General features: G+C 44.5%; 1 protein-coding gene across 6 annotated transcripts in view; it reads right to left on the bottom strand.

Annotated features, from left to right (window-relative positions):
* Window positions 1-27,432, bottom strand: part of EVL (Enah/Vasp-like) — a 147,450-nt gene that overhangs the window by 106,100 nt on the left and 13,918 nt on the right. For 2 of the 6 annotated variants that reach the window (XM_036384055.2, XM_054515202.1), the window contains exon 1: window positions 14,388-14,575. The exons of 1 other annotated variant lie outside the window; for it this stretch is intronic. In XM_036384055.2, coding sequence (XP_036239948.1) covers window positions 14,388-14,410 — 23 coding nt within the window. In that variant the 5' untranslated portion in view covers window positions 14,411-14,575. Of the gene's footprint in view, window positions 1-14,387; window positions 14,578-14,854; window positions 15,148-27,432 lie in introns of those variants that run through there. 3 more of the 6 variants (XM_036384057.2, XM_054515201.1, XM_036384058.2) reach the window with 3 other exon arrangements.

The following is a 27,432-nucleotide window of genomic DNA, read 5'->3' as shown; positions in this document are numbered from 1 at the left end:
TGCAAAAGCTTAGTCAGGTGTAAGAAGGGATATGGGATTTCTTGTCCCAGAGCTCAGCTTTTAAAACAAAAAGTCATCAGTTATCCTTGACTTTGGTGACAAAGGATTTAAAATTGGAAACAATGGGCACATCTGCCCAAGTTTTCAGAAAGCATGAACCATGTTTAAGGTCCATCCTTATTTCTTGTTATTTCAATGGTAAATTAATTCTAAGCCAGGTCCAGTGCAGGAATAAAGTAGTACTGCATGGAGAACATCCTCAGCTAATCTACAAAATGCACAACAGTTTGAGGCTTTGACAAAATCATGTAAACAGGAGCACAGGGATTATTTCTTGAAGGGAATTTCCTTTTTAGTGTTTGTAAACTACTGCACCAGTGAAACCAGGATGGTCTAGGATGACATTTAAAACAAAGCACTTCATAAAAACAAGGCAAATGTCAGCTATCCCAGCTTCATTAGCTAATTGATTCAAAGCATAAAGACAGTAACACACAAATGAGATAACAAAAGTTACACACTGTCAGTGTAAGTCACAGACCAGAAGAAGATCAGATACACGTTGACATATCCACTTTTGTGTTTCAGGTGTTCAGTACATCAGGAACTTTTTGAAATCCCCTGCAATTCTCTCCACAGCTTCTCCAGCACCCCAAAGGGAACATAAGTAGAACCTGAAGCTATTCTCAGTTTTCCTCATCTGGATGGGTTTTACTGTCCAGGAACATGTAGCTCTTTGGACTTTTAAATACATCTTTCCCTTGGAAAGCTTCATGACAGCACGGAATTTCAGTGGTTTGGGTGCTATTACATTTACATTATCAAGTCAAAGCACAACAAAATCACAGGGCACATCATACAACTTAACACAGAGAGAGGGATTTTGTAGATAGCCTAGATGGATACACAGGAGCACATTAACCTAAGAATACTGATGCAGTAGTGCTTTGGGTACCCCTGTAGAAGTGGTATTCAGATGACTGTGTAAGCATCACAGGCACTGCATTCCAAATATATTTCCAGGAGAATTTAAAGTAAACTGAAAGAAAAAGGACATCCCGGGGGATGCGGTAAGAATCAGGATAACAATGAACTGAACCCCTAAAATTCTCCCTATAAGAGGGCAGTAGGTGATCTTGTTGGAAGAGGTGCTTGTACCCCAATTAGAAGTCAAGTTCTGTCTTGACTAACATCATGTTTTACAAGGGAGCTTATTTGCTCCATTTCCTGCAATAAAGAAATGCATTCAAGCACTAAACCAAATTCAAAGCTGTGGTCTCACCCAAGTCAATAAGACAGTACCTGGGTGATTCCCGTGTCTGTACTCCAAAACTGCAGTTAAATCTAATGGACATTAAAACATGGGCCAGAAGATGAAGTAAAGCAGAAAAACTGAAAAGTGACACATGCAAAACCCCAGTATAAAAAAAAGATAAACTCCTAAAGGTAAGCTACAGTTTGAGCCAGACAAAATATTAAGAGCCTCTTACACTCAGTTCAGAGTTCTGCTTCACCTTGTCCAGTCCAGACAACCTCTAAGGGTCAGTTCTTCATTTGGACTCCCTTAAAATCAGAAGAAATAAAAGTGTTTCTAGAGCATGCTTCATCTACTCCTAAAGTAGGTGGCTAAAACAGGTCAGATGAATCACATTAGCAGCAGTTTTTTCTCTCCATTGATTACACAAGGAGCCCACAGGGAGGTGGATGGAGACATTCAGAGTTAGGAGAAATGAAGCTTATCCCAGACATCTGCACAACTGCATCCACAGCACTACTAATCCTCTCATGGCTGAAAGTGGGACTAATTTCCACTGCAGAAAAAAGACAAAAGTAGAAGACAACCAGCTTTCTGAAGAGTGATCTCAAATGTGAATTCCCAACATGGCAAGGTCTTTCCATTCCAAACATTTGAATTAAGCCCATGGGTTGAAAGGGTCTGAGCCTGTTCTCTATTCCCAGCACCACATCTAATCTGGAATCTGACCTCTGGCATTTTATTTAACCTTACTTTTCCTACAAACAGCAAATTTTAACATCTCTGCCAGAATGCTGAGTTACTTGATGAACATCTCTAAAGTGTTCTGGGATTTCTGGGCTCCTCATCAAAACAGTGATACTATTAACTATTATATGAACACTATTGTGATTACCGGTACAAAGACAGCATTTTTCTGTTATTTACCTTTAAAACAGTTGTTATTAATTTTCATGTGCTTTTCTTTGAACAGTCCTTCTTGGTCATATTCCCATGCCTATTTCTCTGGGATTTGTATCTTCTGATCTGACACTTTGAAGGTTTATCACCAAATTCCCTTTTTGTATTGCCTGTTAAAATCATGTACTAATGAAAAAAATCATTCTTTGCTTTCTGCCTAAATATGTCTATATATAAATAGATCTCTCCATATATATAAAAGCCCACACATTCTGTCATTAAGTGTAGCAGACAAATAGATTTGAATTGCAGTAGTGTAAATAAACATGCAGCCTTTTCCCAAATCTAATGGACAGATATAAATAAGTCCTGTCTAGAAGCCACACTTGAATCACTGTACACAGTAATTTGGGCTAGAAATCAAAACAGTGTCATTGCCTCCATCCTCTGTGCTCACAACCCCAGCAGGGAAATTTCAAGGAAATTGCTCACATAATACAGACTTTCATTTACAGAACAAATAGAAACACACACACAAAACTATCTCGGTGTGTTTATGTACATATATACACATACAGAAATGTTTCAGAGGGAAGGCATCCTTGGACAAGGGAGAGCCATAGAGCAGGGCTTGGATCTCACTCATCAGTGCCACTCCCAGGATTTAGGACACTCTGTACCTCAATTTCTCTGCCTTTAACAACTGGTGTGGGGACAGCCCCCCATGGCAGCATCTGCACTAAATCCCAGCATTAAAGAAAAATCCTCAGCTCTAGAGCACAACTGCCCTCTCTCCTCTTGAATTTACAGTGATTTGGGACTTCAGACTAGAGTCTGCATGCTGGACACCAGCTAAGGAAACCCAGCTGACTCCTCCAGCCCAAGTTCCTGGAGGGATGGCTTCCCTGGATGTGCATTTCTGGGGATTGCAGTGAGAGGTGCTGTTCCAGCTACCTCAGTGCACCTGCACTGCCCCACTTCCCCTCCAGCTCTGTCCCCGCTTGCCTTGGCTCGCTCGAACGTCGGAGTCAAACTCAAACTGACAAGCAACACCTGTCCCCACAGCTATTTTCCACACCCATCTACATCTAGTCCTTGCTTCATTGCCTTCTTTAAAGTTTAATAAAGGTTTCAGTGAGCAGTCTTAGTCAAGTTGCTAACTCTTTTTCTTAATGCTTCCATGACTGAGCTCAGACATCTGAAGGAATCTGGGTTTAAGTAATCTGCTCACAAAGAAAGCCCTGGAAATATGCTTTCTGCTCATCATCACCTTAAACCACAAGTGCAAATCTGCAGTACAGTGCATTTTTCTTATGTAGAAACATGATGGCATGGTTTTGCTTCTCTTGCATTGGATTTTCTCAAAAGCTCCTCTCCCAGATGGACTCTATAAAATCAGGATATATGTCTCAAAATGCATTCTTAAAATTCAACTTCCTATTCATGGTACCCACCAAAAGGCTTGGTATCATCCTTTTGGAGTACAGAGAAACAACTACAAGATGCAGCAGTTTGTAGATTAGTTGTTTTAATTTAAACATGTTTAATTTACAAGCATGCAAATTGCAATTTGTATTTGAAGATTTGAAAATCTCAGAAATTCTGAAAAACCACCAGAAACTTTAATTTGGTGAAGCATGGCCAGCTGAGTGCTGTACTTGGATCACAACACATGCTGGGGAAGATGATGGGCTGAAGCCCCAAGAAGTAAGATGGTATCAGGCTCCTGGAGTTTGGTGGAACCCCAAAGGTGTCAATCCCTGTGTGTGACACCAAGGCAGAGCTCAGGCTCTCCTCCTCAGCCTTGCCAGGCCAGACAGACCAACCTCAAATACTTCAGACAGAATAAACCAAAAAAGCAAAGGAAAACACATTCCAGACCTCAAGAGCCAAATTCTGCATCTACAGGGAAAACCAGTCCGTGTCTGAGCCCTTGCTTTCCCCCACCCACACACAAGAGCAGCCAGCTGAAATCCCCAGTATTTGGCAGTCAAGGTTATCCTGATGCAGACCCAGAGCACACAAGTGGGCCTGGAGCTCAGGAGGAACGTGGGAAGCTGCAGGGACTGAGCTCACACCCACAGCCAATGCCTGGGCACTTGCAGGCACAGATGTGACCCTTTCTGGGAGGGAAGACTGTATCTGAAAGGAGCAGAACTGCAGTTCTGGGAGCTGAGGTGATGCCAAGTGTACTGTGTCCCTCTGAACAAACCCCTCCACTTCCTAAGGCTTGATGCTAGGAAATCACATTGTATTTCAGGATTGATTTTTCTCTTACTTCGACCTTCAAAAGCAGGATATTGTTACATCTTGGCCAGCAATGTGAGGATTTTCTGCAGTAAATCAGACATCGTTTTCATGTCAAATTACAGAGATATCTTACATAGGCTGTACCCTGTGGGTACTTCATTTTCACCTTCTTCTTTAATAACACATTTTCTTTCTTCTCCTTTACACACTGAACTTTATAAATAGTTTAAATAAATGCCTATCTTTGTTTAATGAGCTTGTGCTGTCTGAGTGGGCTTTGAAAATGCCATTGGTTATATGGAGTAGTTAAAAATTACCATAGGGGAGCTACTGACATGAGTGCATTACCTCTTATTAGTACTAATAATCTTGCCTAACAAGCCAGTACAGTCTTTGAAGTCTCATCCTCAAGCTCTGAGATTGATCATTATCCAAAAGTGGTGGTGGTGGGTTTTCCCCCATCCTTTATATTAGTAGTACTTAGGACTCCTAAATCCTTTGCTGCTTCTTTTGCAACAAAATTGTCCCAGTACCATAACAGGACCAGTCCAGCTGCACCATACAGCAGCGTTAGGGCCAAAATGCCTGCTGCCCTCATTCTGCAATACACACAGGCAAACTTAGAATCACATTTTCCACACTCTTCATCACTGAAAAACAAACAGAAACTTTCAAATAATTCAAACACTCCACATCTACGTGAGCCCTTAAAGACAAAGGCCAATTTTCTACATAAATAGCATCCAGCTGGTCCTCCTCCCTGCAATAATCAGAGCCAATACATGCTCTTGTGAAAATCTGATCCGTGTAAAATGCATTTTTCTTCATTTTTGAAATACGGTTCTTAGATTTCCATTCCCCAATTGAAACAAGAATGTGACTTTGATCTCAAATAATTTGCAATGCATGTCCAAAACAGTCTTATCTGTTACTTCCATTTTAACATCACTTTATAAGAAACAGTTCCTTGGCAAACAGCAGCTTAGCTATGATGGCTGGGCAGAACAGTGTTGACTACATGAAATGGCATCAAAAAGTGCTGTCTCATGAAGCAAAGACAGTGTGGAGGCAAAGCTGGCAGGAATACTTCTTTTATTATAAAAATTTTTAGAGTCTGAAGAAAGAATGAGCCTTTTGATTTAAAACCCTCCTTCAGTCTGAAAAAAAAACTTTCAATCATCTCTTTCCCTAAATTTTTGCCTGTCTTTTTCTCCTTTTGTTTCTTTTTAGCCTGTTCTTTTCCCTGTCTCTTTCCCTCCCATGGACAAATTTAATGGGAAGTTAGTCTGAGGCTTTACACCACAAGAATTAAAATGAATCATAGGAAGAAGCCCCCATATCCTGTATCTACCTTATGAATAGCAGAAATAACAAGGCCAGCAATTTTATCCATTTGGCCTTGTTGCACAAGAAAAGGCAAGAGGGGATTTGGACATCCATGCTGTCCTGTAGCTGAAAATATGGACAGGGGCAGAGATAATGAGCATCTCTGGGAGACACCAGGATGTTGAAACCAAGCATCCACCCCCAAGAACCAGGCACTGTAGGTAGGAAGCAGTGGGCAGCAGCTTTTTTACCATGAAAGTTCAGCTGAAATGCTTCCAATCTTTACAGACTTCATACTAAGGCTTAAAAAACACAGGACTGAGAATGACTTGCTCTAATGGATGCCCATAGGTAGATTTAAAAATTATCATAAATTCTGTTATTTGAAGCAGCCATCTGTACTTGTGTTTGTCTTAATTTTAAAGATTGACATCAATTTCCATGTGCCTTGATAACTACCTTCAGTTCTGAAAAGTGTGTCTGGATCCTCATTAAACAACAGCAGACACTTCTTGTTTGTAAATATTATTACAAGGTTGGTTAAAAAAAAGGGGGGGGGGGGCTAAACATGTTTTGGAGATGAGAGAGAGAGAGATAAAAAAAGGGAGAAGGGGATAAACATGTTTTGGAGATGAGAGAGACAAGACAAAAATGCAAAAACAGGTTATCATGCCTAGAAGGCAAAGGGAACAGAGAGGAAATTCCTTGGGTTTGGAAATGAATTGCACTGCTGACCTCAGGTAGCTGAACCAAGCCTTTGGCACCAGTGAGACTCTGTAGGGTTTGCAGTCCAACAGGAGAAAAGAAGGGAACACTCTTCCACAGACTGCCCCAGTTTAAGGCACTAAATACACACACCACAGACAATTTACTCTGATTTAACTGTGACTGGAAATCACCTCCTACATAGACAGTGGAGCTCCTCCAATCCAATTAATATCTCAGGATAAGTCTCCTTTCATATTTATATTTGGGATAAGATTATATGCCCAAGCATCAGAATTTTTGCCCCTTAAAATCTCACCAAACCTGACTCCACCACCTCTAACAAAGAGTCTCTATCAATTTTCCTCTTCAGTAGAAATATTTCAACATAGCCACTATGAGAATAGTGCGTGCTTATCTTCATTTCCAGCAACAGCATTCTCACATTACTTTCTTAGAAGCATTTCTCTCCTTCTCTTCAAATGTCTCTGTGCTAAACCACTGAAATATGTGGCAACTGCAGTGTCAGTTGTCACAGGGAAAAATATGTCAGCAAAAACATTTGATTCAATCTGCTGTTTAAGGAAGCAACATTTCCTCAGGGTATATGCCTTGTGTGGATAAATAACAACTGTCCAAAATCCAAGGATCTAAAATCAATTTCCAATATCAAAGAGCAGATTTGAGGCAATCACCTTCAGCAAAAGAATAATGCAAACCCAGTTCCTTTTCCTCCTTTTTCAATTTAGTGCAAGTTTGTTTTGGAAAAAAAAAATAATTAGTCTCTCAGTCACAAAATGAAGGATAAAGGATTACATAGAGGGTATTCTAGATCTCATTGAGACCATAATTCGCCACCCAGGCTTCTGCATTTTCTCTGATGAGATGCATCATATGGAATATTCACATTTGCATATTGAACAACTAGACTTGCCAATTCCTGCAGATAATCAAAAACTTCTGTCTCAACAATGTGTTTTCAGCAAGTTTCACGTTCAGCTCTGAGGCTCCCAGCATAAGAAGGACATCAGCCTCTTGGGATAATCCAGAGGAGGCCATGAAGATCATTCAAGAGTTGGAGCACCTCTCCTGCAAAGACAGGCTGAGAGAATTGGGGCCGCTCAGCCTGAGAAGTCTCTGGGGAAACCTTACAGCACCTTCCAGAACCTAAAGGGGCTGCAAGCAACGGGGAGAGGGTCTTTCTACAAGGGAATGGAGTGACAGGACAAGGGGGAAGGGCTTCAGACTGAAAGAGGGGATGTTTGGATCAGGTATCAGGAAGAAATTCTTTGCTGTGAGGGCAGTGAGGCACTGGCATAGGCTGTCCAGAGAAGCTGTGGCTGCCCCATCCCTGGAAGTGCCCAAGGCCAGGTTGGAAGTTCTTTTGGGTCTAGAGGGAGGTTGGGGGGTTGGAACTAGTTGGTCTTTAAGGTCCCTTCAGCCCAAACCATTGCATGATTCTGTGAATTTGTGTGCATCCATGTGAGGACAGAAGGGAGGAACATGAGCAGCTGGCTCACTGGTGGACACTCTGTTGCAGAGAAAGCACTGAGCAGGCAGAGACTTGGCCAGCCTGCAGCTTCCAGGCTCACATATTTGTGGTTCTTTATTAAGCACCTACAGGATATTTTGAACATGATATACAATTGGAGAGTTCAGCTATGCAGGTCAGAAGATCCTGCAACTAATTATGGTCTGCCAAGATACCATCCTTGAATTTTCTCCTTTTTAAACCTGCTTTCTCCCTTTCATTTAACACCCTTTGAACTCAGAAACAATTACTCCTCACATTTTTCTCCTCTTGTCAGAAAAGATTAACTCCACCATTTGGTGTGTTTTTCACTAGCTGCTCCATCTGGAAGGTCAGAGTCACCAACTTGGAACAACAATGTGTTCCACTTCTCTGTAGTGCTGCAATCCCATTACACCTCTACAACACCTGCAGCAACTTGAAATACTCTTTTGGCAACTCTCCTGATGCTTCTTACTCATCAATAGTATCGTATTTTTTGCAGAAAGGAACAGGAATCCTTTTCTATTGTCATAGAGTCATAGAATGGTTTCAGTTGGAAGGGACCTTAAAGATCATGTAGTTCCAACCTCCCTGCCATGGACACCTTCCATATTCTTGGGATTGCCCTGAACCAGGTGCAGGACCTTGCATTTGGCCTTGCTGACCTTGATGAGGTTCACATGGAGCCAGTTCTCAAGTGTGTCAAGGTCCCTTCTCTCCAGCGTGCTGTCTGCCCCACACAGCTTGGTGTCACTGGCAAACCCTCTGAGGGTGTGCTCAATCCCGCTGTCCATGCTGCCAACAAATGTGTGAACAGTGCCAATTCCAACACTGGCCCCTGGGAGCACCACACATCACTCAGCACTGGTGTCCACTCTCACATCAAGCTGCTGACCACAGCTCTTTGAGTGTGACCATCCAGCCAATTTCTCAACCCTCGAGTTGTCCATCTCTCAGTTGTCCCTCCCGTTTAGAGTCAAGGGTGTTGTGCAGGACAGTGTCAAACATTTGGCACAAATCCAGGCAGATGATGACAGTCACTTCTTCATTATCCACCAACACTGTAACCTCGCTGCAGAAGGCTCCTGTATTTGTCAGGGACAATTCACCCTTAGTGAAGCCATGCTAGCTGGCACCTCACCTACAGCTTCCTAAAGCTGCTTGGATATTCAAACTTCATTATTCAGTGTCACTTCTGAAAATTTGGATTATTTAAAAGGCCTCCTTCTTAGGAATTCTCAGCAGGAAAAGCTACTGGAGACAGGCCTGCATCCCTTCATAGCACCAGCCTTCTGTCCCTTTGATAAATCATCTTACTGCTTGTTGGGGAAGGGGGAAGGAAAAGTCACATGCCTTTTACTGTAATATCCATCTTCACAAAATGCTTATGCTTGTCCTTTATACAGTTCTTTAATAAATATGCCAGGTATATGGTATATTTAGGTATACCATATACCTAAGACGTATATGGTATACCTAAATATACCATATACCTGGCATATTTATTAAAGGTACCCTGGAGATACCTAAACTGTCAGCAGTGAAATTACAGAATCATAGAATATCTCATGTTAGAAGGGAACCGTAAGTATCACCGAGCCAAATTTCCTGCTCCTTGCAGGACTACCAAAAACTAAACCATATGACTAAGAGCATTGTCCAGGCACTCCTTGAACTCTGACAGGTTTGGTGCTGTGACCACTTCCCTGGGGAACTGTTCCAGTAATCCACCACCCTCTCAGTGAAGAACGTTTTCCTAAAGTCCAGTGTGAACTTCCCCTGATGCAGCTTCACTCCATTTCCTTGTGTCCTTTTGTTGGTCACCAGAGAGAGGAGAATACTGCATTCAAAGTCAGACCAGGCAATTGATGGGCACCTGCCACCAGAATTCACTTTTGCAGAATCATGTTAAAACCAAAATTCTTCACTAATTTGGCGTATTCAGGTTTTTTTGCTTGGCAGCAGCAAATGCAGCTTAAACATCACAATTCCTGTGCGCTGATCCAATTGTGCAGCTAAACTCAGCCATGAAATGTTTGTGGGCACAATAAACTCAGTGCCTTCATCTCCCCATCAGGGATCACCTGCTCCCAGAGGACATCTTGTAATGCTGCTGTTGCTTTGGGGATCAGCAGGTGAGAGGCTCTCCATGCACCCAAATGCTCCACGTTCATTCTGAGCTCTGCTTTCTATTCATCGGTGGGTTTCAGTTCCTCTGTTCAGAGCCAGCTCTCTCTTTTGAGAGACTCATCTTCCTTCCTGTAGCATTCTCAGTTTTGCTCTTTGGATGGGGGAATAGGAGATGTAGTTAAAAATACTGCGATGCTGTGGTGGGCGGTGTAGCAGAAATAGACAGACACCAGCTCACTGCGAAGAATACCAAGTAACATCCCAGAAAGATAAAGGCATAGCAACAAAAGAAAAGAAAATGCATTTGTGTTCTGCCACTAGAGAGCTAAATCTGGGTGGAAGATACCAAATGAGGAGTGCTGCTCGTGGCCTAGTGCATCATCCTCCTGATGGCTTCACGTGCAAAGTCATCTTACAGCAGTGTGGTCATAAAAGCACGGCTTATGGACAATCCTGCCTCCAATCATAGCCCAAATGTATGTGAGCTTTGGGGTTTTATGAAGACAGTGCAGGAATCAGCAATAAAATGGGCCCAACCCATAGTTCACAGAAACCAGAAGCCCATATGGACTGAGAAGAGGCTTAGCTCCATTAACCCTGCTTTAAAAGCAAAGTTTTTCAGGGGATATTAGGTTCTTTCCAAGAGGAAGATAAACCAAGCTTGGCTGATACAAGAAGCTGTGAGATTATTCTATGGATTTACTCCCTATTTTTCAGAGGCTTAAGTCTCTCTTTATCCAGCCAGTAACCACACAGGAAAGATTTCATCCCAAAGGGCTTTACAAATAAGTTTTTCACAAACAATACACCAGAGTCACTTACAGTCTTTAAATGAGACAATTCTTCAGACAGGCCCAGCAGCTGCTTAACACTCCATTAAAATAACCTGGCACCATTTCACCAGGGAAGTGAAGATGGCTGCATCAAAATGAAATCAGGGGGGAACTTGAGTGGCCTGATTGCAGGGATGCCTCTTGGCATAGGGTCAGGGTGCCACCGTCTGCACCACCCTGCTGGGGAGTCCTGCAGGTCTGAAAGGGCCAGTGTGGAAACAGAAAAAAAAGAGCAGAGTAACACAGAGAGATGTCATGGTTGGGTATGCATGAGCAGGCACTGATGGGATCAGCAGGATGGGTGTGCATGAGCAGGCACTGATGGGATCCCCCCAGGATGGGTGTGCATGAGCAGGCACTGCTGGGATCCCCCCAGGATGGGTGTGCATGGGCAGGCACTGATGGGATCAGCAGGATGGGTGTGCATGAGCAGGCACTGCTGGGATCCCCCCAGGATGGGTGTGCATGGGCAGGCACTGATGGGATCCCCAGGATGGGTGTGCATGAGCAGGCACTGCTGGGATCCCCCCAGGATGGGTGTGCATGAGCAGGCACTGATGGGATCAGCAGGATGGGTGTGCATGAGCAGGCACTGATGGGATGCCCCCAGGATGGGTGTGCATGGGCAGGCACTGCTGGGATCCCCCCAGGATGGGATGGGTGTGCATGGGCAGGCACTGCTGGGATCCCCAGGATGGGATGGGTGTGCATGAGCAGGCACTGCTGGGATCCCCCCAGGATGGGATGGGTGTGCATGGGCAGGCACTGATGGGATCCCCCCAGGATGGGTGCGCATGGGCAGGCACTGCTGGGATCCCTAGGATGGGATGGGTGTGCATGGGCAGGCACTGCTGGGATCCCCCCAGGATGGGTGTGCATGGGCAGGCACTGATGGGATCCCTAGGATGGGATGGGTGTGCATGAGCAGGCACTGATGGGATCCCTAGGATGGGATGGGTGTGCATGGGCAGGCACTGCTGGGATCCCTAGGATGGGATGGGTGTGCATGGGCAGGCACTGCTGGGATCCCTAGGATGGGATGGGTGTGCATGGGCAGGCACTGCTGGGATCCCCAGGATGGGATGGGTGTGCATGGGCAGGCACTGCTGGGATCCCTAGGATGGGATGGGTGTGCATGGGCAGGCACTGCTGGGATCCCCAGGATGGGATGGGTGTGCATGGGCAGGCACTGATGGGATCCCCACTCCTGGGGACACTTGGGTGCTCAAGGCCTTTGGTGCACTGGAGGATGGAGCAGCCCTGCTGCTGCAACACACACACGAGCATCCACTTGAGGTTAAAGCCAAGGTGAGAGATGAGTGCAAGCCTGTGTTTCGTGCACGTGGAAGACAAGGACCTTTAGAAGAGAGTGGGGCAACCCTGGAGCTGGGGCCCTTGGGCCAGAGTGCCCTCTGCAGTGCCCTCTGCTGCTACAGCCACTTTGCTTCCAGGAGCCCATGGCAGGGAGGCTTCCACCCCATTGCTCAACTAAACCTCTTTTCAATCTCTATCTTGCAAGATTTATTTTGATGCCATCAAAATCTAAAATAGCCACAGGCACAAGAATAGTCATACCATTAAAAAAACGCATCAACATGCAGATGCAACCTCAACAAAACACCACGGAAATTCCTCATAACATAAATGCCATTTAAATGTTGCCATACAGAAACACCAGCCCCACCAGTGCAAAATTTAAAAGAAAATGTCTAGCAATCTGCACATCAAATGTTAATACTATTTTCAAATCAAGTCTAGGAGAGGATGACACATAATTTAATAAGCCTAATGGGCGTGTAATCAGCATTTGGCCATTCCTGCCATAAAACTAGGTGTCTCTCTGGCCCAAGATGTCTAGGAAAGCCACTGAAAGACAGCTAAGGCTTTAAAAGCAGAATTTTAAAAATATCCTTTTTTTTTTTAATTTCTTCATTGTAGATTTATTGAGATTTTCACCCAATTAAGAATAGGACTCAACAAACTGGCAGAAATACAAACAACTCTGTGGGTACAGTAAGTGGCACAGTAAGTTTGGGGCCCATTTGCACCCTAATTTACTGCCAACAATTGGCAATGTCAAGATTCCAAGCATCTCCTGACAGCCCTGACAACAGCAGTTACACAGCATTATCTAGTCTTCCAGTAAAATCTTTCCCCTCAGACAGCATTCATGCTGCATTTCACAACAGGAGGAATACACACAGTCAGCCTGGATCTCCTCAGCCCTTGCATCTGGAATCAGAACATTTTGGGGAGTGGGGGTGTCCTGTAACTGCTTTTGCTACCACTCACACACAGAACTGAGCAGCAAGTCACAAAATAATGGAAATTGCCAATATATTTGCCTAACAAAAGGCAGAAATAATGTTAAAAATATCTAATCGGAGGGTAGAAAGTTTCATTTTAAGGTATTTGATAAAGAATGCTCATTGTGTATAGAAAGAGAATCCATCATCTCCTCTAGTTACATACTTAGTCAAACAATCCATTTTTTTACTCAAAAAGAAAGATATTTTAAAGATACATTATAATAATGATATGCAGACAAATGTATCACAAAGTGATGCCTAGTGCTGTTTCAACATTGTGACCATTTTATCTGGACAATTGTATAACACAAGTTACAACAACTGAACACATTAAGCAAAAAATTTTTTACAAAAAGTGAGACACTCCCTACCCCACAACTACTGACCAGAATTTTTTCAAGTCCCAAACTGCATAGGAAAATGATTGTCTGTTAGTGAGGGTAGAAATTCTGTTTCGTGTCTTCAAATATCTGTTGGGGTTTTAATAGACCTCAATACTTGCATAAGGATGGAGTTATACTGGGGGTGGGGATGGAGGAGAAGAGGGGGCAGAGGCAATACTGAGCAGAACCAATATCAAATAAAAAGTGCTAATTTTATATTCTAACAATCACAGTTGTTCAAATGTTTGCAAACTACAAACCAACCCCTACAAATGAAACAATATCCTTATTTTAAATATAATTCATAAGGAATTCTGCAGCTACAAGGTTATGAAAAAGACATGTATACTCTGCAGCAGCATAAAAAATAATCCTATGTACAATCCAAGCATCAATTTTCTCTTCTCTATCACCATCAGTATTTTATCTTGAAGGAGCATCTGTCAGATTCTCCAGAACTAAAAATAGCAAAGACCCTTTTAAAGAGAACAGTTTCTGGTTTATATTTATAACTGCCCTGCACTCGCTGTCTCTGGCTGCATGGCCATGAAATTTGTGCAAGATATAATCAATTACCCAGCTTTGCACTTCATCATGCAGTTAAACTCCCGTTACCTGCAACGAACCCTCCAAGCACTTCTCCCCATGCACAGGGCAGAGATTATAAAACACAATAAATATCTGCACATTGAAGAACTAACTGTAGAGCTGACTGACATTACACAGCAAAAACCTTGTGAGAACAAAAACCAAGCACACTGATGTATAAAACAGAGAGCCTACCTGAATTCTTCAAATGCATACATGGCCTAGCAACTACACAAATGCTCTGAAATTTAAAATAATCTTCTTAACGTGCAGAGGACCATTTAGTTTGTCAAACTGCAGCAAAATGCATAATGACGAGACAGTATATTTGGAATATTCTGAGGAGAAAGGGTATGCAGATACTGGCCTGCAGCCTACAGCTCAGCCAGCTGCTGACAAGCAGCAGCTAACAGGAAAAGGCGATAGAGTACCATGTGATCATTCCTGCAAGTCTGATTAATGCAGTATACTCCAAGAATACAGGCTGATATCTTCATTATTCGAGCCAAATAAGTCAAATATGGTACACGACAGGCTTCACAGCTAAATTATCATTCACATGCTACATCGAAATCAGCAAGCGCAAGCAGAGGATAATAAAAAACTAAATATATATTGTAACCAAAGAGATTAATTAGGCCCATTCAAGCTGGTTTTCTTACCTTGTAGTGATATTTTAGTCTGTTTTTATTCATCTAAACCATCAGTGATGGAACAAAAGACTGCATCCACAAACCTCCCCTTCCATGAATGCCAGAACATTTAAAGTAGTTTATCTGCTAGAAATCATTTCCTCTGTAGTCTATCCCCAACCACTTTAACTCCTTCAGCCCTGAACTCATTGCCATAAACCCCATTTGCAGGGCCATGCGGGCTTTTTAGGGTTTACAGGGTTAACACCAAGAAATCGCAGCAGTGCCACTGAATGAGGTGGGATAAGAGCCAAAGGAGTCATGTCTGCGAGATCACAGAAGGGAGATAGGAATGAGGAAAGTTGAGCATTTCGTGGCATTGCAGTGTGCAGGCGAGGATGCTTCAGCTGCCTAGCAACAGCGCACGCAATCTCCATGGCAACAGCGCAGCCAGCGCAGGGGGCAGAGCATCCGCTGCGCACCCCAGGGGCGACACACGGGGACACCCCCGGCGGCACGGCCACACCGCCCTGTGCCGGGTGAACCGGGGGCCGCGGGGCACGGCGGGCTCGGCGCTGCAGCCTCGCCTCCTCCGTGGGGAGCCCCGGGGCTGCTGCTGCGGCTGCGGGGAGCGCACGGCCACGCTCCGGGATGGGCTCGGCGAGGGACGGCACTGCTGCTGCTGCTGCTGGGAATAACACGGCAGCGATCCTCGCCGAGGCTGAGAAAACGCCGCTCACGGTGCTGGGGAACACACCCCAATGAGCAGGAGCCAGAGCTCGCCATGCCCGTAGCAATCCCGTGGAAATTTTGGACACGCAGGAATCACACTCCCATCACCAGTTTGCTTAGGGGTTGTTTGGGTGTTAGCCATGAGACTGCAGAGACTTTGCCCAGGCAGCCAAACTCAGCCGCGGGATGGGGAGGGCAGGGAGGGGTTAAACCCCGAGGCTGTGCACACTGCAATGGAATGGGGAGGGCAGGGTGGGGTTAAACCCTGAGGCTGTGCACCCTGCAATGGAATGGGGAGGGCAGGGAGGGTTAAACCCTGAGGCTGTGCACACTGCAATGGGATGGGGAGGGCAGGGAGGGGTTAAACCCTGAGGCTGTGCACACTGCAGTGGGATGGGGAGGGCAGGGTGGGGTTAAACCCTGAGGCTGTGCACCCTGCAATGGGATGGGGAGGGCAGGGTGGGGTTAAACCCCGAGGCTGTGCATCCTGCAGTGGGATGGGGAGGGCAGGGAGGGGTTAAACCCTGAGGCTGTGCACCCTGCTCTGCCTCATCATCAGCCACCACAGCGTGGGGACACCCATGGGTGCCAGCACTGGCCAGAGGGGGACAGGCACTGCTGGCTAGAGAGCAGGTGAAAGGTGAGGACTGCTGGAAATGAGGAAGATTCCAATCCTGGGAAATCAACCCCTGGGAAGGAGAGAGAATGGGGCAGTGGGAGAATGGGCTGTCTGGGAAAGTCACAGGGAGACAGCAAATTCAAAGCCACCTCTGGGGCTGCTCCCCTCCTTGCCTCGCTCACTGCTAGGGCTGGTTTCTAGCACAAGGAAACACGTGGAGGATTTTGGCTGGAGTCTGAACTATCCAAACCCAACTACAGCTCCTGAGGCTCTAGGGCAATGGCTGTCCCACTGAGCTGTGGGATTTGGAGCTGGAAAAGCATCCAAAGGGTACAGACTGCCACATCTCCTAGACACAGTGACTGGGGACCGGCCATGGTAACTGTGGCATCTGATCTCATGGCTCTGAGAAATACTGGCAAAAAGGGCTGGAATGAAAGGAAAAGGCACTCATGGCAAAAAAACCCAGAACTGGGAAAACCCAGCACTGGGAAAACCCAGCACAAAAAAAAAAAATCCACATTTATTTGAGACATGGTGTTTTTAATGTAGTAGTGACCTTGGGTTTCATTTTATTTCCTTTAAACAAATGTGATAGTGTTAAGTGACAATAAAGGCACACTGTAGGAACACTAAAACACATGCAGTCACACCATCTGACAGAAATTAATTCTTCCACAGGCATCCAGCAAGAGAAGGACTGCAAGGTAGGTGATTCTGGCTATAGCCTAATAAAAGATTAAAACTGGCAGCGAGGAGAACACAACCATCCAAAGAAGCCTCCTGCCATACTTAGGCTGAGCTTCAGCACAAGTGTGCTCACTGCACACAGCACCCCAGCAGCTGGGACCCCTTGCAAGCAACTGTTCTGCTCCTGACCTTGCAGGAAATGGTTTTATACCCTCAGAGCTGGCCAAGGTCCCTCATGGGGGAAGGATGGAATTCTGAACTTCTCTTTTCTTGCTCACCACAATCTTCCTCTAACTTGAATCAAGTGGAAGAGGGCTGGTGTTTCTTTTTCATGCTGTTTTTCTAAAATAAAACCATTCTATAGAATTAAGAGCAAACATACTGCTTTCCCCTAAGGATTCTTCTTGAAACAAAATTGACAAAATCACTGTCTGGTCTTCCAATTTCTGCAGCTTCTCAACAGCCACAATGCAAATAAATAGTTAACTGTTCAAGTCAAGGCTTCTGTCATCAATGAGTTCACTGTGAAGGACTAGAAAAGCAAACATCCTCCACAAAGTTTTCATATACAGCAAAGGTCAGCTGTTGAAAGGTTTCATTAGGATAACATTGTAACTTTTTTTTTTTCTTGGCCAGCACTTTCACAACAGCTGAAAGCATTACACACAGAAACAGCAGGACTTCTTCTATCATGTGAGACAACCAATAGTCTCAATTCTGGTTAATTAATTCCTAGGATTCCCATATTCAATAGTGAGATCTGAGACCATCATGTCCTACTGTAGACATGAATGTGGCTCAGCATGAAGTTTTACCAAACAGAACCCACAGGAGCTTCAGAAAGTCACATGAACACATGCAATGGCCAAATTCATCAATAAATGCAAGCCTATAATACCTCCTTATAAAGTTTTAGCAAAGACTGTAACTTCCTGTGCCCTGAGCCAGACTGGAGGTCTTGAGAAGCAGACAGAAATTATGTCAGAAACCACAATCAGCAATGAAAATTTTCACAAGAAGTTGTTTATTCTCTTCCTGGCAGTGTAGCCAGTCCAGACATTTGATGACAAATGTCCCTCATTTTAACAAAAATTGAAATTATGTCACATGAAAGAGACATAATTTAAAGAGACAAAATTTACTAAAGATTGGGTGGGACAATTTATGTAATGAGAACTGTGGGACCCAGACCCCACCTTCTGATCAGAGGCCAAAAAAGATGTGACACTGAGTGTCCCTCCCACTGAAGACAAGCAGCAGCTTTTTGGGAAACACTTCGCAGTTTTAATGCTGGGCTCTAACAAACAAATGAGACTGTAATAGAAGTGGTTATCCTTGATGAAAGCTTGTCAAAAAAGCAAAGGATGCACAAAAAGCCTGGACATATGACAAACCAGAACAAGGCAGAGGATACTGGTGAAATTTCTGGCTCTGTCTAGAATTTCACTGCCATACAAGAGCTTCAGGCTGATGCTAAGAGCCCATTTCCTCAAGTGTAACATCTTGCATTATTGTTATTTAGTATATCAGTGTATCAGCATTTGTCCTCCTGACCTGAAATTCCACCAAAGCCTTTGCCAGATGCTTGGTGACATTATCTGATCACAAACAGACTGAGGCATTTTAATGAAGTTATTCCCTTATTCCCTTGCTCAAGAAAGGAAAGGAAGAAAGCCACTAACACAGTGGACTTCTGTCATTAAGCCTGCATTATCATTATGCTGAAATGATATTCAGACCACTCTAAAAAAACCCCTGCAACTGTGCTGAAAAATTCAGCATTCACTTCAATTCATGAGGAAGAAAACAAAAAGAAGGGAAATGAGCCAACAAGAGCATATCTAATGAGTGTTCATTCACTGCATCTCCAAAATTTCTGCACAGTGGAGAATGTGGCAATCACAGGCAGCATCCCAGAATATGCTGAAAAGTCTCCTTTTGACAGGATTGTCTCTGAGTTCAAATGACTTTTGTGGGCTTAATAATTTCTATTGAAATAGGAAAGGAGTGGCTACCTTTGTTTGTTCAGGTACTGGGGAGATTGTAAAAATAACTGCAGTGCCCTTAAGTTTACAGAACAAGGATGCATTCAGTATTGGAGTATTGACTTAAAGCTTCAGCTGTTAAAAGGGAGGACGGGTGGGGCAAAAATGAACATTTTTTTTCCTCCTTTTATTAATGGTATTTCTATTATGTGTTGCCTTAACATACAATGTGAATTTTGACGCACAAGGATAATCCAACATATTTCAGGCTTTTCCTTTCACTCTCAGGTTTTCAGGTTGACCATGAAAGTTTGATTTCCTGATGTCAACCCTCACCAAAAAAAATCCTACCTCATTTATATATCTTGGAATTATCACAACCCATGAATATTTGCACAGAAATAATCAATTTTTTCCCTCTCAGCTTTGGCCCAAACATTCTTCATGCTTTGCAAATCTCAGGGCTTGAGATTCCTGACCACAGGATGGCTGATGCCTTCCCCACAGCTTTACTCTTATCATTCTGGGAGTATCACATACCATTTTCAGGAACAGACACCCTGTACCAGGTGCAGACCAGCACACAGGGCTGAAAGGGGATGTTTTTCCACAACAGCCTCATCTGCCTTATTCTAGTGCTTTAGGGAAGGTGCACTGGAGTGAACCAGAGAGAATGGGGTTCTTACTGATTTTCTATCAGCCCTTGGGGACAGCACCAAGTCACAGCTAGCAATCCAACAGAACTCAGCCAGTCAGGGTGAAAACTAAAAGCTCCATCCGGATTATTAAGTTATTGATCACTGCAGCAGTGCCTGAAATACCCAGTCAAGTGTAGGACTGTGTGGTGCTGACCACCATAGAAAGCTGAAAATGGGAAAGCAGTTTACATAAACAACAGACAAGGATATATGAGATAAATTTAAATTAAAAAAAGAAGAAATATGGTCAGGCCACCAAACATCTAAAAACTAAAATTCAGTCTATATAGGCTGCAAATGTCATTATCAGGATTTGGGTATTGCTTCCTGTTTATGAGAAATTATTTAAAATAATACAAAATGTAGTGACAGAGCAAGGGACAACTGCTTCAATCTAAAAGGCCAGTGAAGAATAGGTACTAGGAGGAAATTCTTTCCTGCGAGGGTGGCAAGGCACTGCAAGAGTTTGAAGCTGTGGATACCCCATTCCTGGAAGGGTCCAAGGCCAGGCTGGGTGAAGCTCTGAGCAACCTGGTCTGGTGGAGGTGTCCCTGCCCATGGCAGGGGGATGGGGACTAAATGGTCTGTAAGGTCTCTTCCCACCCAAACCATTCTATGACCCTATTGATTAAAAAAAAAAAAATAAAAATCCCTTCCATGGAAAGGGACAAGGCTATACAAATTTGAAGTGCAAGGTAATAATGTATTATTTTTCCTAGATAAAAAACAACCAACCTTTTTTTTTTCTTCAGTTCAGCACAGATAAATTTGAAACATGTTGCAGACAGAAGTCTGCTTTGTAATAATAAATTACACTGCCTCAATATTCACCTGACAGGCACAGTATCTTACAGCAGCTACATCTTTGCTGATTAGTATCTGTACAAACACAGAGCAGAACACAGAAGACACCATCAGGGAAAATCAGAAGAAATATACATTGTAACTCTAACTGGCTGAAATTAGTAATTTGACTTTTTCTAAATTGTGAGGGATTAACTGGGGGGGAAAAGGGAAGTTAGAGGTTACAACTTGACCAGCATTATCACCACTATCAAGTGAAATGTCAGTGGAACTGGAAATAGAGTCTGAATAAAGCATGGTCAGTCACCCACTAAAGGGCACTTCCCAATAAAACATTTGGGCACTTCTGTGGGGTGTGCACCTCAGATCTCACCAAACACACACCTGTGTGCTTCAGACATGGATACAATACACATACTATCACAAACACCCTGGCTTCTTGTCATCTCCACCAAGCCACTGGCCTAGATCTTATGTTTCCCCTGTCCAGTGGCATGCTTGCAGTCAGAAGTAACAGCCACCATAAACCAAGCAACCTCCCCCCCACAACTGGGCACATCATTGCCTGAATTTTTGACTCATTATCAGGTATACTGGCAAGACAGAAGTTATTCTGCATGGAAAATACCAGTGTCTGCTAGACATCTTCTCTGGTAAACATTAGAAGAGTGTTCTTAGTAACAAACTGCAGAGAAGCAGGTGTCCACCTGCAACCATCCCTGAAGTCCACACCTCCCCAGATATGCCTATCAGCTGGAATTTGGACAGGAGATAAGATAATGGGGATAGTATTGTTTAATGGTCCCAGGTCTGGGGAGAGGAATGTATCCACAAGGGGAAGCAGGGCTGGAATGCTGCTGGTCAGACACTGGGGGAAGCTGCTGCGGTGCAGAGTGGGGGTGAGCCCAGCCCTCAGGGCTCCAGCTGGTGTTGAGAGAGCTCAGGACAGAGGCAAACCCCACCAGGCAGGTCCTGTCACCTCATCCTCACTCCAGTGAGCTCAGCTGTGATAACTCCTCTGCCAGGCAGTACCGGGACAGTCACACATGGCTGAAGGTTCTCCTCTCTGCTGAAGGGCCATAATGAGCCACAATGGCCTCAACTGCACTGATAGAACACTGATAGAGCAGCTGTGACATGTTCAAAGGTGTCAAAGACTCCTGCAGCATCCCCTGATCCACAACATCACCCAGCTTAAAGTCCCTGCCCCAGGGGAGGCACGTGGGTGTTCCCACCTGAACCTGAATGAATATAAACCCAGTAGATTCTGTGGTCTGGGCATTTTTCTCCACTGCCTCTTTAGGATTGCCACCACTACCACCTCCTCATGGAATCAGTCTGCAACCATCACTTTGACCAACAAACATCAAAAAAAAAAACCCAACCAAGCCTCACCATGAGGGCCATGGGTGGTGAGATCTTTCTACTCTTACCCTTTCTTTCTCTTTCTTATATATATCCTTAAGTGATACTTTAATGCTTTCATATTGTCATGCTGCTGTAGATAACAACAACCAAAAGGGTACTTATCTGTTTTCCTGTGCAACCAAATTGTTCCCCAATGAGCCCTACATGTGTATATTTACAGACACTGAGCATTCAGTGTTGTTTCCCCATTCTGCCCCAAGGGATCTATTAACAAAACCTGGGTTGCCCTTGGCTTCTGGGATGGTTGTTAACACTTACACCTCTCCACTCTCTAGTTAGATGGTAGCATATAGGCAAGAGAAAAACGAAGGTTGTTTTACAGCTCTGCTCCTTGGCCAAAAGTAACCTCACTGCAGCTGATAAAAGTCCTGATTGCTAAACTATCTGTAGAGCAAGCTCTCTGCAGCACAAGATCACAGCACCCAGCCTTAGCAGCTGTTGGCTTATGGGGATTTTACATACACATCATGTGAAAGCTCAGACCGGATCAAGGCCCAGAATTTCACCTGCAACAAAGAATTATAGAATGGTTGGGGTTGGAAGGGACCTTCAATATCATCTCATTCCAGCCTGTGCAATGGGTGGGAACATCTTCCACTAGACCAGGTTGTTCCAAGCCCCATCCAGCCTGGCCTTGAACACTTCCAGGGATGGGGCAGCCACAGCTTTTCTGGGCAACCTGTGCCAGTGCCTCACCATGCTGGCAGTGAAGAATTTCTTCCTACACCTAATTTAAACATCCCCTGTTTCAATTTGAAGCCATTCCCCCTTGGCCTATCATTACAAGCCCTTATAAGAAGTCCCTCTCCAGCTCCCCTTTAAGTGCTGGAAAGTTGCTACATGTGGGGGTTATTCAGTATAAGGTGCTGTTGACAGAGAATCTGCCAAAACTGAGCTGCATTGCTATCACATTAGCATGTGTTCTCCCCTTTCTTCCTACAAAAAACTGAGGAAAAAAATCCCAGATTTTTCTTCCCTTGCATCTGATGCAAAAGACATTAGAATAAACATGTGCAGGAATTATTCACACACACTGTGGAATTCTTTGTTCAGAAACAGCTTCTGACAGCAGCACCAGACCTAAGCTGTGGCAATTTCAGAACATTTCCTCACTCCCATGGGAACACACAAAGTTCTGATTCCTCCAAGGCTTCATTACATCCTAGCACTCATCAGCACTTTCACACCCTCTCCCAAATGGCCTTGCTGGCACGAGAGACTTGGTGCCACTGGAGCTGTGCTTCTGGCCAGAGGAAGGTGACACCACTGTCACCCTGGCCAGGTTCTGGCCTACTCTGCATGAACAAATCTTGCCTCCAGTAAGGCTTCTGACATCACTTCATTATAGACACATTCACCACTCTGTAAAAACACAGAATGGGGGAGTAAAGAAGACAGTCAGACTCTTCTCAGAGGTGACAGGACAAGAGGCAATAGGTGCAAATTTTGAAATACAGGAAATCCACTTCTGAAATGAGAACAAACTTCTCTACCATGAGTGTTCAAACATTGGCACACGTTGCCTGGAAAGGTTGGGAGATGTTCAGAACTCCTTAGGACAAGGTCATGAGCAAGGGTTGGACTCGATGATCTCCAGCTGTCCTTGCCAGCCTCCACAGCTCTTTGGCTCTGTGAGCAGGACCTTCCCATCCCCTGGGCACAGAACAGTTTGCTCCTGAAGTGTGTCTGGCTGCTACAGCAGATGTTCCACAGGCAGCACCAGGTCATTCCCATAACCTCTCCCCTTTGTGACAGCTCCTGTGGAATTTGCTTTCTGACCACGCCTGCTCCCTAAGGAAAGCACAGCCAGGGGAGGGGGATTGTACCTCATCTTTAGCCAGAACCACTGACACAGAGAGGCCACAGTGCTGAGACTTCACACTGCCTTCTTCCTTTAAGGCTGGAGGAAAGTTAAGGGTGGCCACAAGTATATCCTACAACCCAGGAGAACCTCAGGGGGAGCTTTCTCTGAACTGCATGTGGCCTGGCCACGCTGCAGAGGGTCAATGGAAATGTGCCAACTTCTCCAATCTCTTGGCAGAGCATCACCAGGACTCAATGTTTCTGAGCCAGACCTAGCAAGGAGAAATGTTTTATGATATTCTATGGAAAATCACAACCAAAGCAGGAAGCTTATGTTGCAAAGTATTGTTATGAATATTGTGTTTCTGTCCCTCATTTGTTCTTCACATAAAAAAAGACTGAAGATTGAAAATTTGTGGGTTTTTGGTTTGTTTTTGTTTAAGAAGCTGAGAAATATCACAGGTCCTGTTTTTTTCTGCTTCTGCTGGACTCATTGAAGGGGGTCCACTGGCTTTTTCGATGAAACAGTATTAGGTCTGACACTTTAATTACAGGATGTGCCAAAATGAACACAAAAACACCCTTTTAACATAAGCTGCATATTATCCTTTAGAGTCAAATGCATGAAAATCACAAAAACTGCATCACAGCAAAAGCCTTTATACAACCTGTGAACCCAGGCAGTATTTAGGACCCCACATCATCTGAACATCATCAGCTCTCGAGTTCCCAGTGGTAGTAGGGATGAGATTCTGTTTCCTAACAAAAGGACAAGCACTAAAATTCACAAAAGCAAACCACTAACAGAGACCCCATGTTAGGGGGAGGGTTTTTTGTGTTTTATAGCCAGAATTTTCCATGCATCTCCTAATCTTCCTGTATCTTCTCTAATAAAAACAGGATTTCTAAGGTGGTGGCTGGAATAGTGAAGCCCTACTGTTTCCTTCAGGACTGTGTAGGAAAGTTACTGATGAAGTCTGAATTCTTATTTTGGCTCTGCCAGCCCCCAGACCTCTGCTTTATGCACAGTCTGAACCAGTCTTCAACAATCAAACCATTCCTGTGACCTGTCCCAACAGCCCTAGCCCTTGCCAGCCACCTCTCCTGCCCAAGAGCCAGCCAGAGAAACCAGGAGAGCTTGGGAGGAGGAGCAGAGCAGGAGGTCACAGACACACAGACACACAGACACACAGACACACAGACACACAGACACTGCTTGCCCAGCTATAATTCCATGGCTTATCATTTCTCAACTGAATGATCCCCTTTTCTCACTCTGTCTTTAAAAATGCCCACTTAGCCTACACAACCATGATTAACTACCTGGGGTGGAGCCAGCAGCATTTTTACAGCCAAGTAAGGAGCAGTAGCACAAACTGCCTTGCACTACCATGAATCCAGCTTAGTACAACAGCAGTTGCCTCCCTACCTGTGCTCAGGGGGCCCTCTCATCCCTTAGTCTAGACTAAGAGGCAAGCCACACAGGACACATCCAGTGTGTCACACAATCAGGTCACAACCTTGGCAAAAGCAATGGGATACACTTTTGTCCATCCCAAAACTGCACAAAGGAGGTATCCAAGACCAGGCAAGGACAGAAGGGGAAATCAGGAGTGGATTTTGCAACCACAGTGGTCTGGCTCTAGTTCCATTGACTCATATTTGTACACCAAACCCCACAGCAAAGTGCAGCAAACAAAAGCTTTTCCCTCCCAGCAGTGCTCACAGCTGAAACATTGCCTATTCCCACTGCCATCCTGCCCAGCAGTGCTTGGGGCTCAAATCCAGGGGTCCCAGCATGTGTACAGTGTCTGGCATCCAGCTGGGCTCTGGTCATGGCCAGCAGCCCCACATCCAGCACTTGGATACTCCAGGTCATCTGAAATGATGGAACTGGGCACCAATCCAGTTCAGACAACTGGCTCCTATCTTCAGGTATTGAGTATTTGTTCAAGAGTCAAATCCTACTTCCCTCATCTTTGGAGGGAAAGAGAGGTGAGGATGACCTGTCCTTTAACATGAAGTACATTTGTCTTTTCAAGTATGAATGACTTCCTGAAGCAAATGGTCCAGGTCATCCCAGATAAACATCCTAGTCAAATCCAAGCTTAGCTAATTTCTAATGAATGGAGCTACAGAGTAAAGTGCATCCCAACGACCTTGAAAGGGAGGACAGAAATAGCAAGGCTCTGGAAATCAATTCACAAGACTCATAAAATGAGGAATGATCACAAACCATCAAATACTATCCAAAAATGATTCCCCTTTCTCCTGAAATTCCTTCTAAATTTCCAGCCACAGACAAGAATCCCTATTCCTCAATATTTTTAACTCACATTTCTCTCTCAGAGCATTGCACACCAGCCTGACACGTGCTCCTTCCAGCCTCACATTCCCAGATGCATTCCCCACGTTGGCTGCAAATAGCTCAAGCTCTCTCAAGTTTCACAAATCTTCCTTTCCCATCCACTGCCATGGGCACTTCCCCTTTTGCTACCTAGGCTGGTATCAGATGCACAGTATTAAGTGACATCAGCCCTGTGCTGGACCCGAGGGTTGCTTCTGGCCCAGGTACTCTGCCCTCTCCCCCTGCCCTTCTCCAAACATTACCTCTGCCACTGCAGTGCAGGGCTGGGAACAGAGCCCAGCCTGCTCCTGCCTCCCCAGCTCCTCAGGAACAGAAAGGCACTGGGCAGAGCAGAGGGGAGCTGAAATGTGGGCTGGGTCACTACAACCCAGGAATGGCAGGAACAGGTCAAGGGAAGCCAGACAAAGATGCTGGAGAAGAGGATTCAATGTCCTGGGCATTTTGTAGGGTATTTTGTAGGAAGCAAAATCTGCAGGATAGGTACCAGTCCCACAGCCAGACTGTGCTGATCTCACCCTCTTCCCCCAGCTTCTCAACTTCTTCCAAAACTAAAATGATTTTTGAGTATTGTTGATGCTTGAGGGTGTCCTTTCTGGTATCCATGTTGTGACAGATCCACATGGCATTGCCCACCATTGTGCCCCAGGTCTCCAACATCAGTGTGGCCTGAGGGCCCTTCTCCCCTCAGAATTCACTAAATTGTACAGCTTAAGTCTCTGAAATAATTTTATATTCCACCTCTATAACATAGAGACAAGGGATTCAGAAACAGCCACAGTGATTTTCAGGTTATAATCACACCTTTCTTCTCTAATTCCCCTTTCTCTTTCAACTACCTCCTCTGAAACCCTTTCAAAATGCTGCTGAGATAATCTCTCTCCTCTCTCTTTCTCCCCAAACAACTCCAAGTCTAAAATGCTTCTGTCTCTGACACTCACCCTTCAGTTTATTATTTATCTTTATCATGCAGGCTCTTTTATCCCACCACAGCTCACAGGGTGTTAGGGACATAAAGGAAATGTTCCCAAGGAGTGTAAGGATCACAAGTGTGATGTCAGATCAGATTATTCCTAAACAATCCCACACTTACATAAACAGAAGGCAACACTCAACAAATGAGTAGTGAGAAATAAAAAGGGTATAGAGAAGTAATTATGATAAAAACATGTGAGTTTGCTCAGGAATACTGAAATACCAGGAATTTTTCATTTTTTCTTTGAAAACCTGCCTTTTCTCTACATACTTTGGATAACAGAGGTCAAATGGGGTCTCTGGCCTCTTTTGACCAACATATTGGCTTCTCCTCAAGCAAATATTCCTGGGAAGGAGTAAAAAAGACACACAACACTTGCAAGCTATCACTGCACAAACCCAGGAGATTCCTCACTGAAGAACCATATAAAAGAAAACTGTAACAGAGCCAAAATATTCTCCTGTGACAGCCAAGCTTCTTGCAAGTTCCCAAATAAGGCCATGACTTT

The sequence above is a fragment of the Molothrus ater genome, chromosome 6, assembly GCF_012460135.2.
Source record: "Molothrus ater isolate BHLD 08-10-18 breed brown headed cowbird chromosome 6, BPBGC_Mater_1.1, whole genome shotgun sequence".
In the NCBI taxonomy this organism is placed as follows: Eukaryota; Metazoa; Chordata; class Aves; order Passeriformes; family Icteridae; genus Molothrus; species Molothrus ater.
Note: the sequence above shows the minus strand (reverse complement) of the source record. Positions and strands in the feature narration are given on the sequence as shown.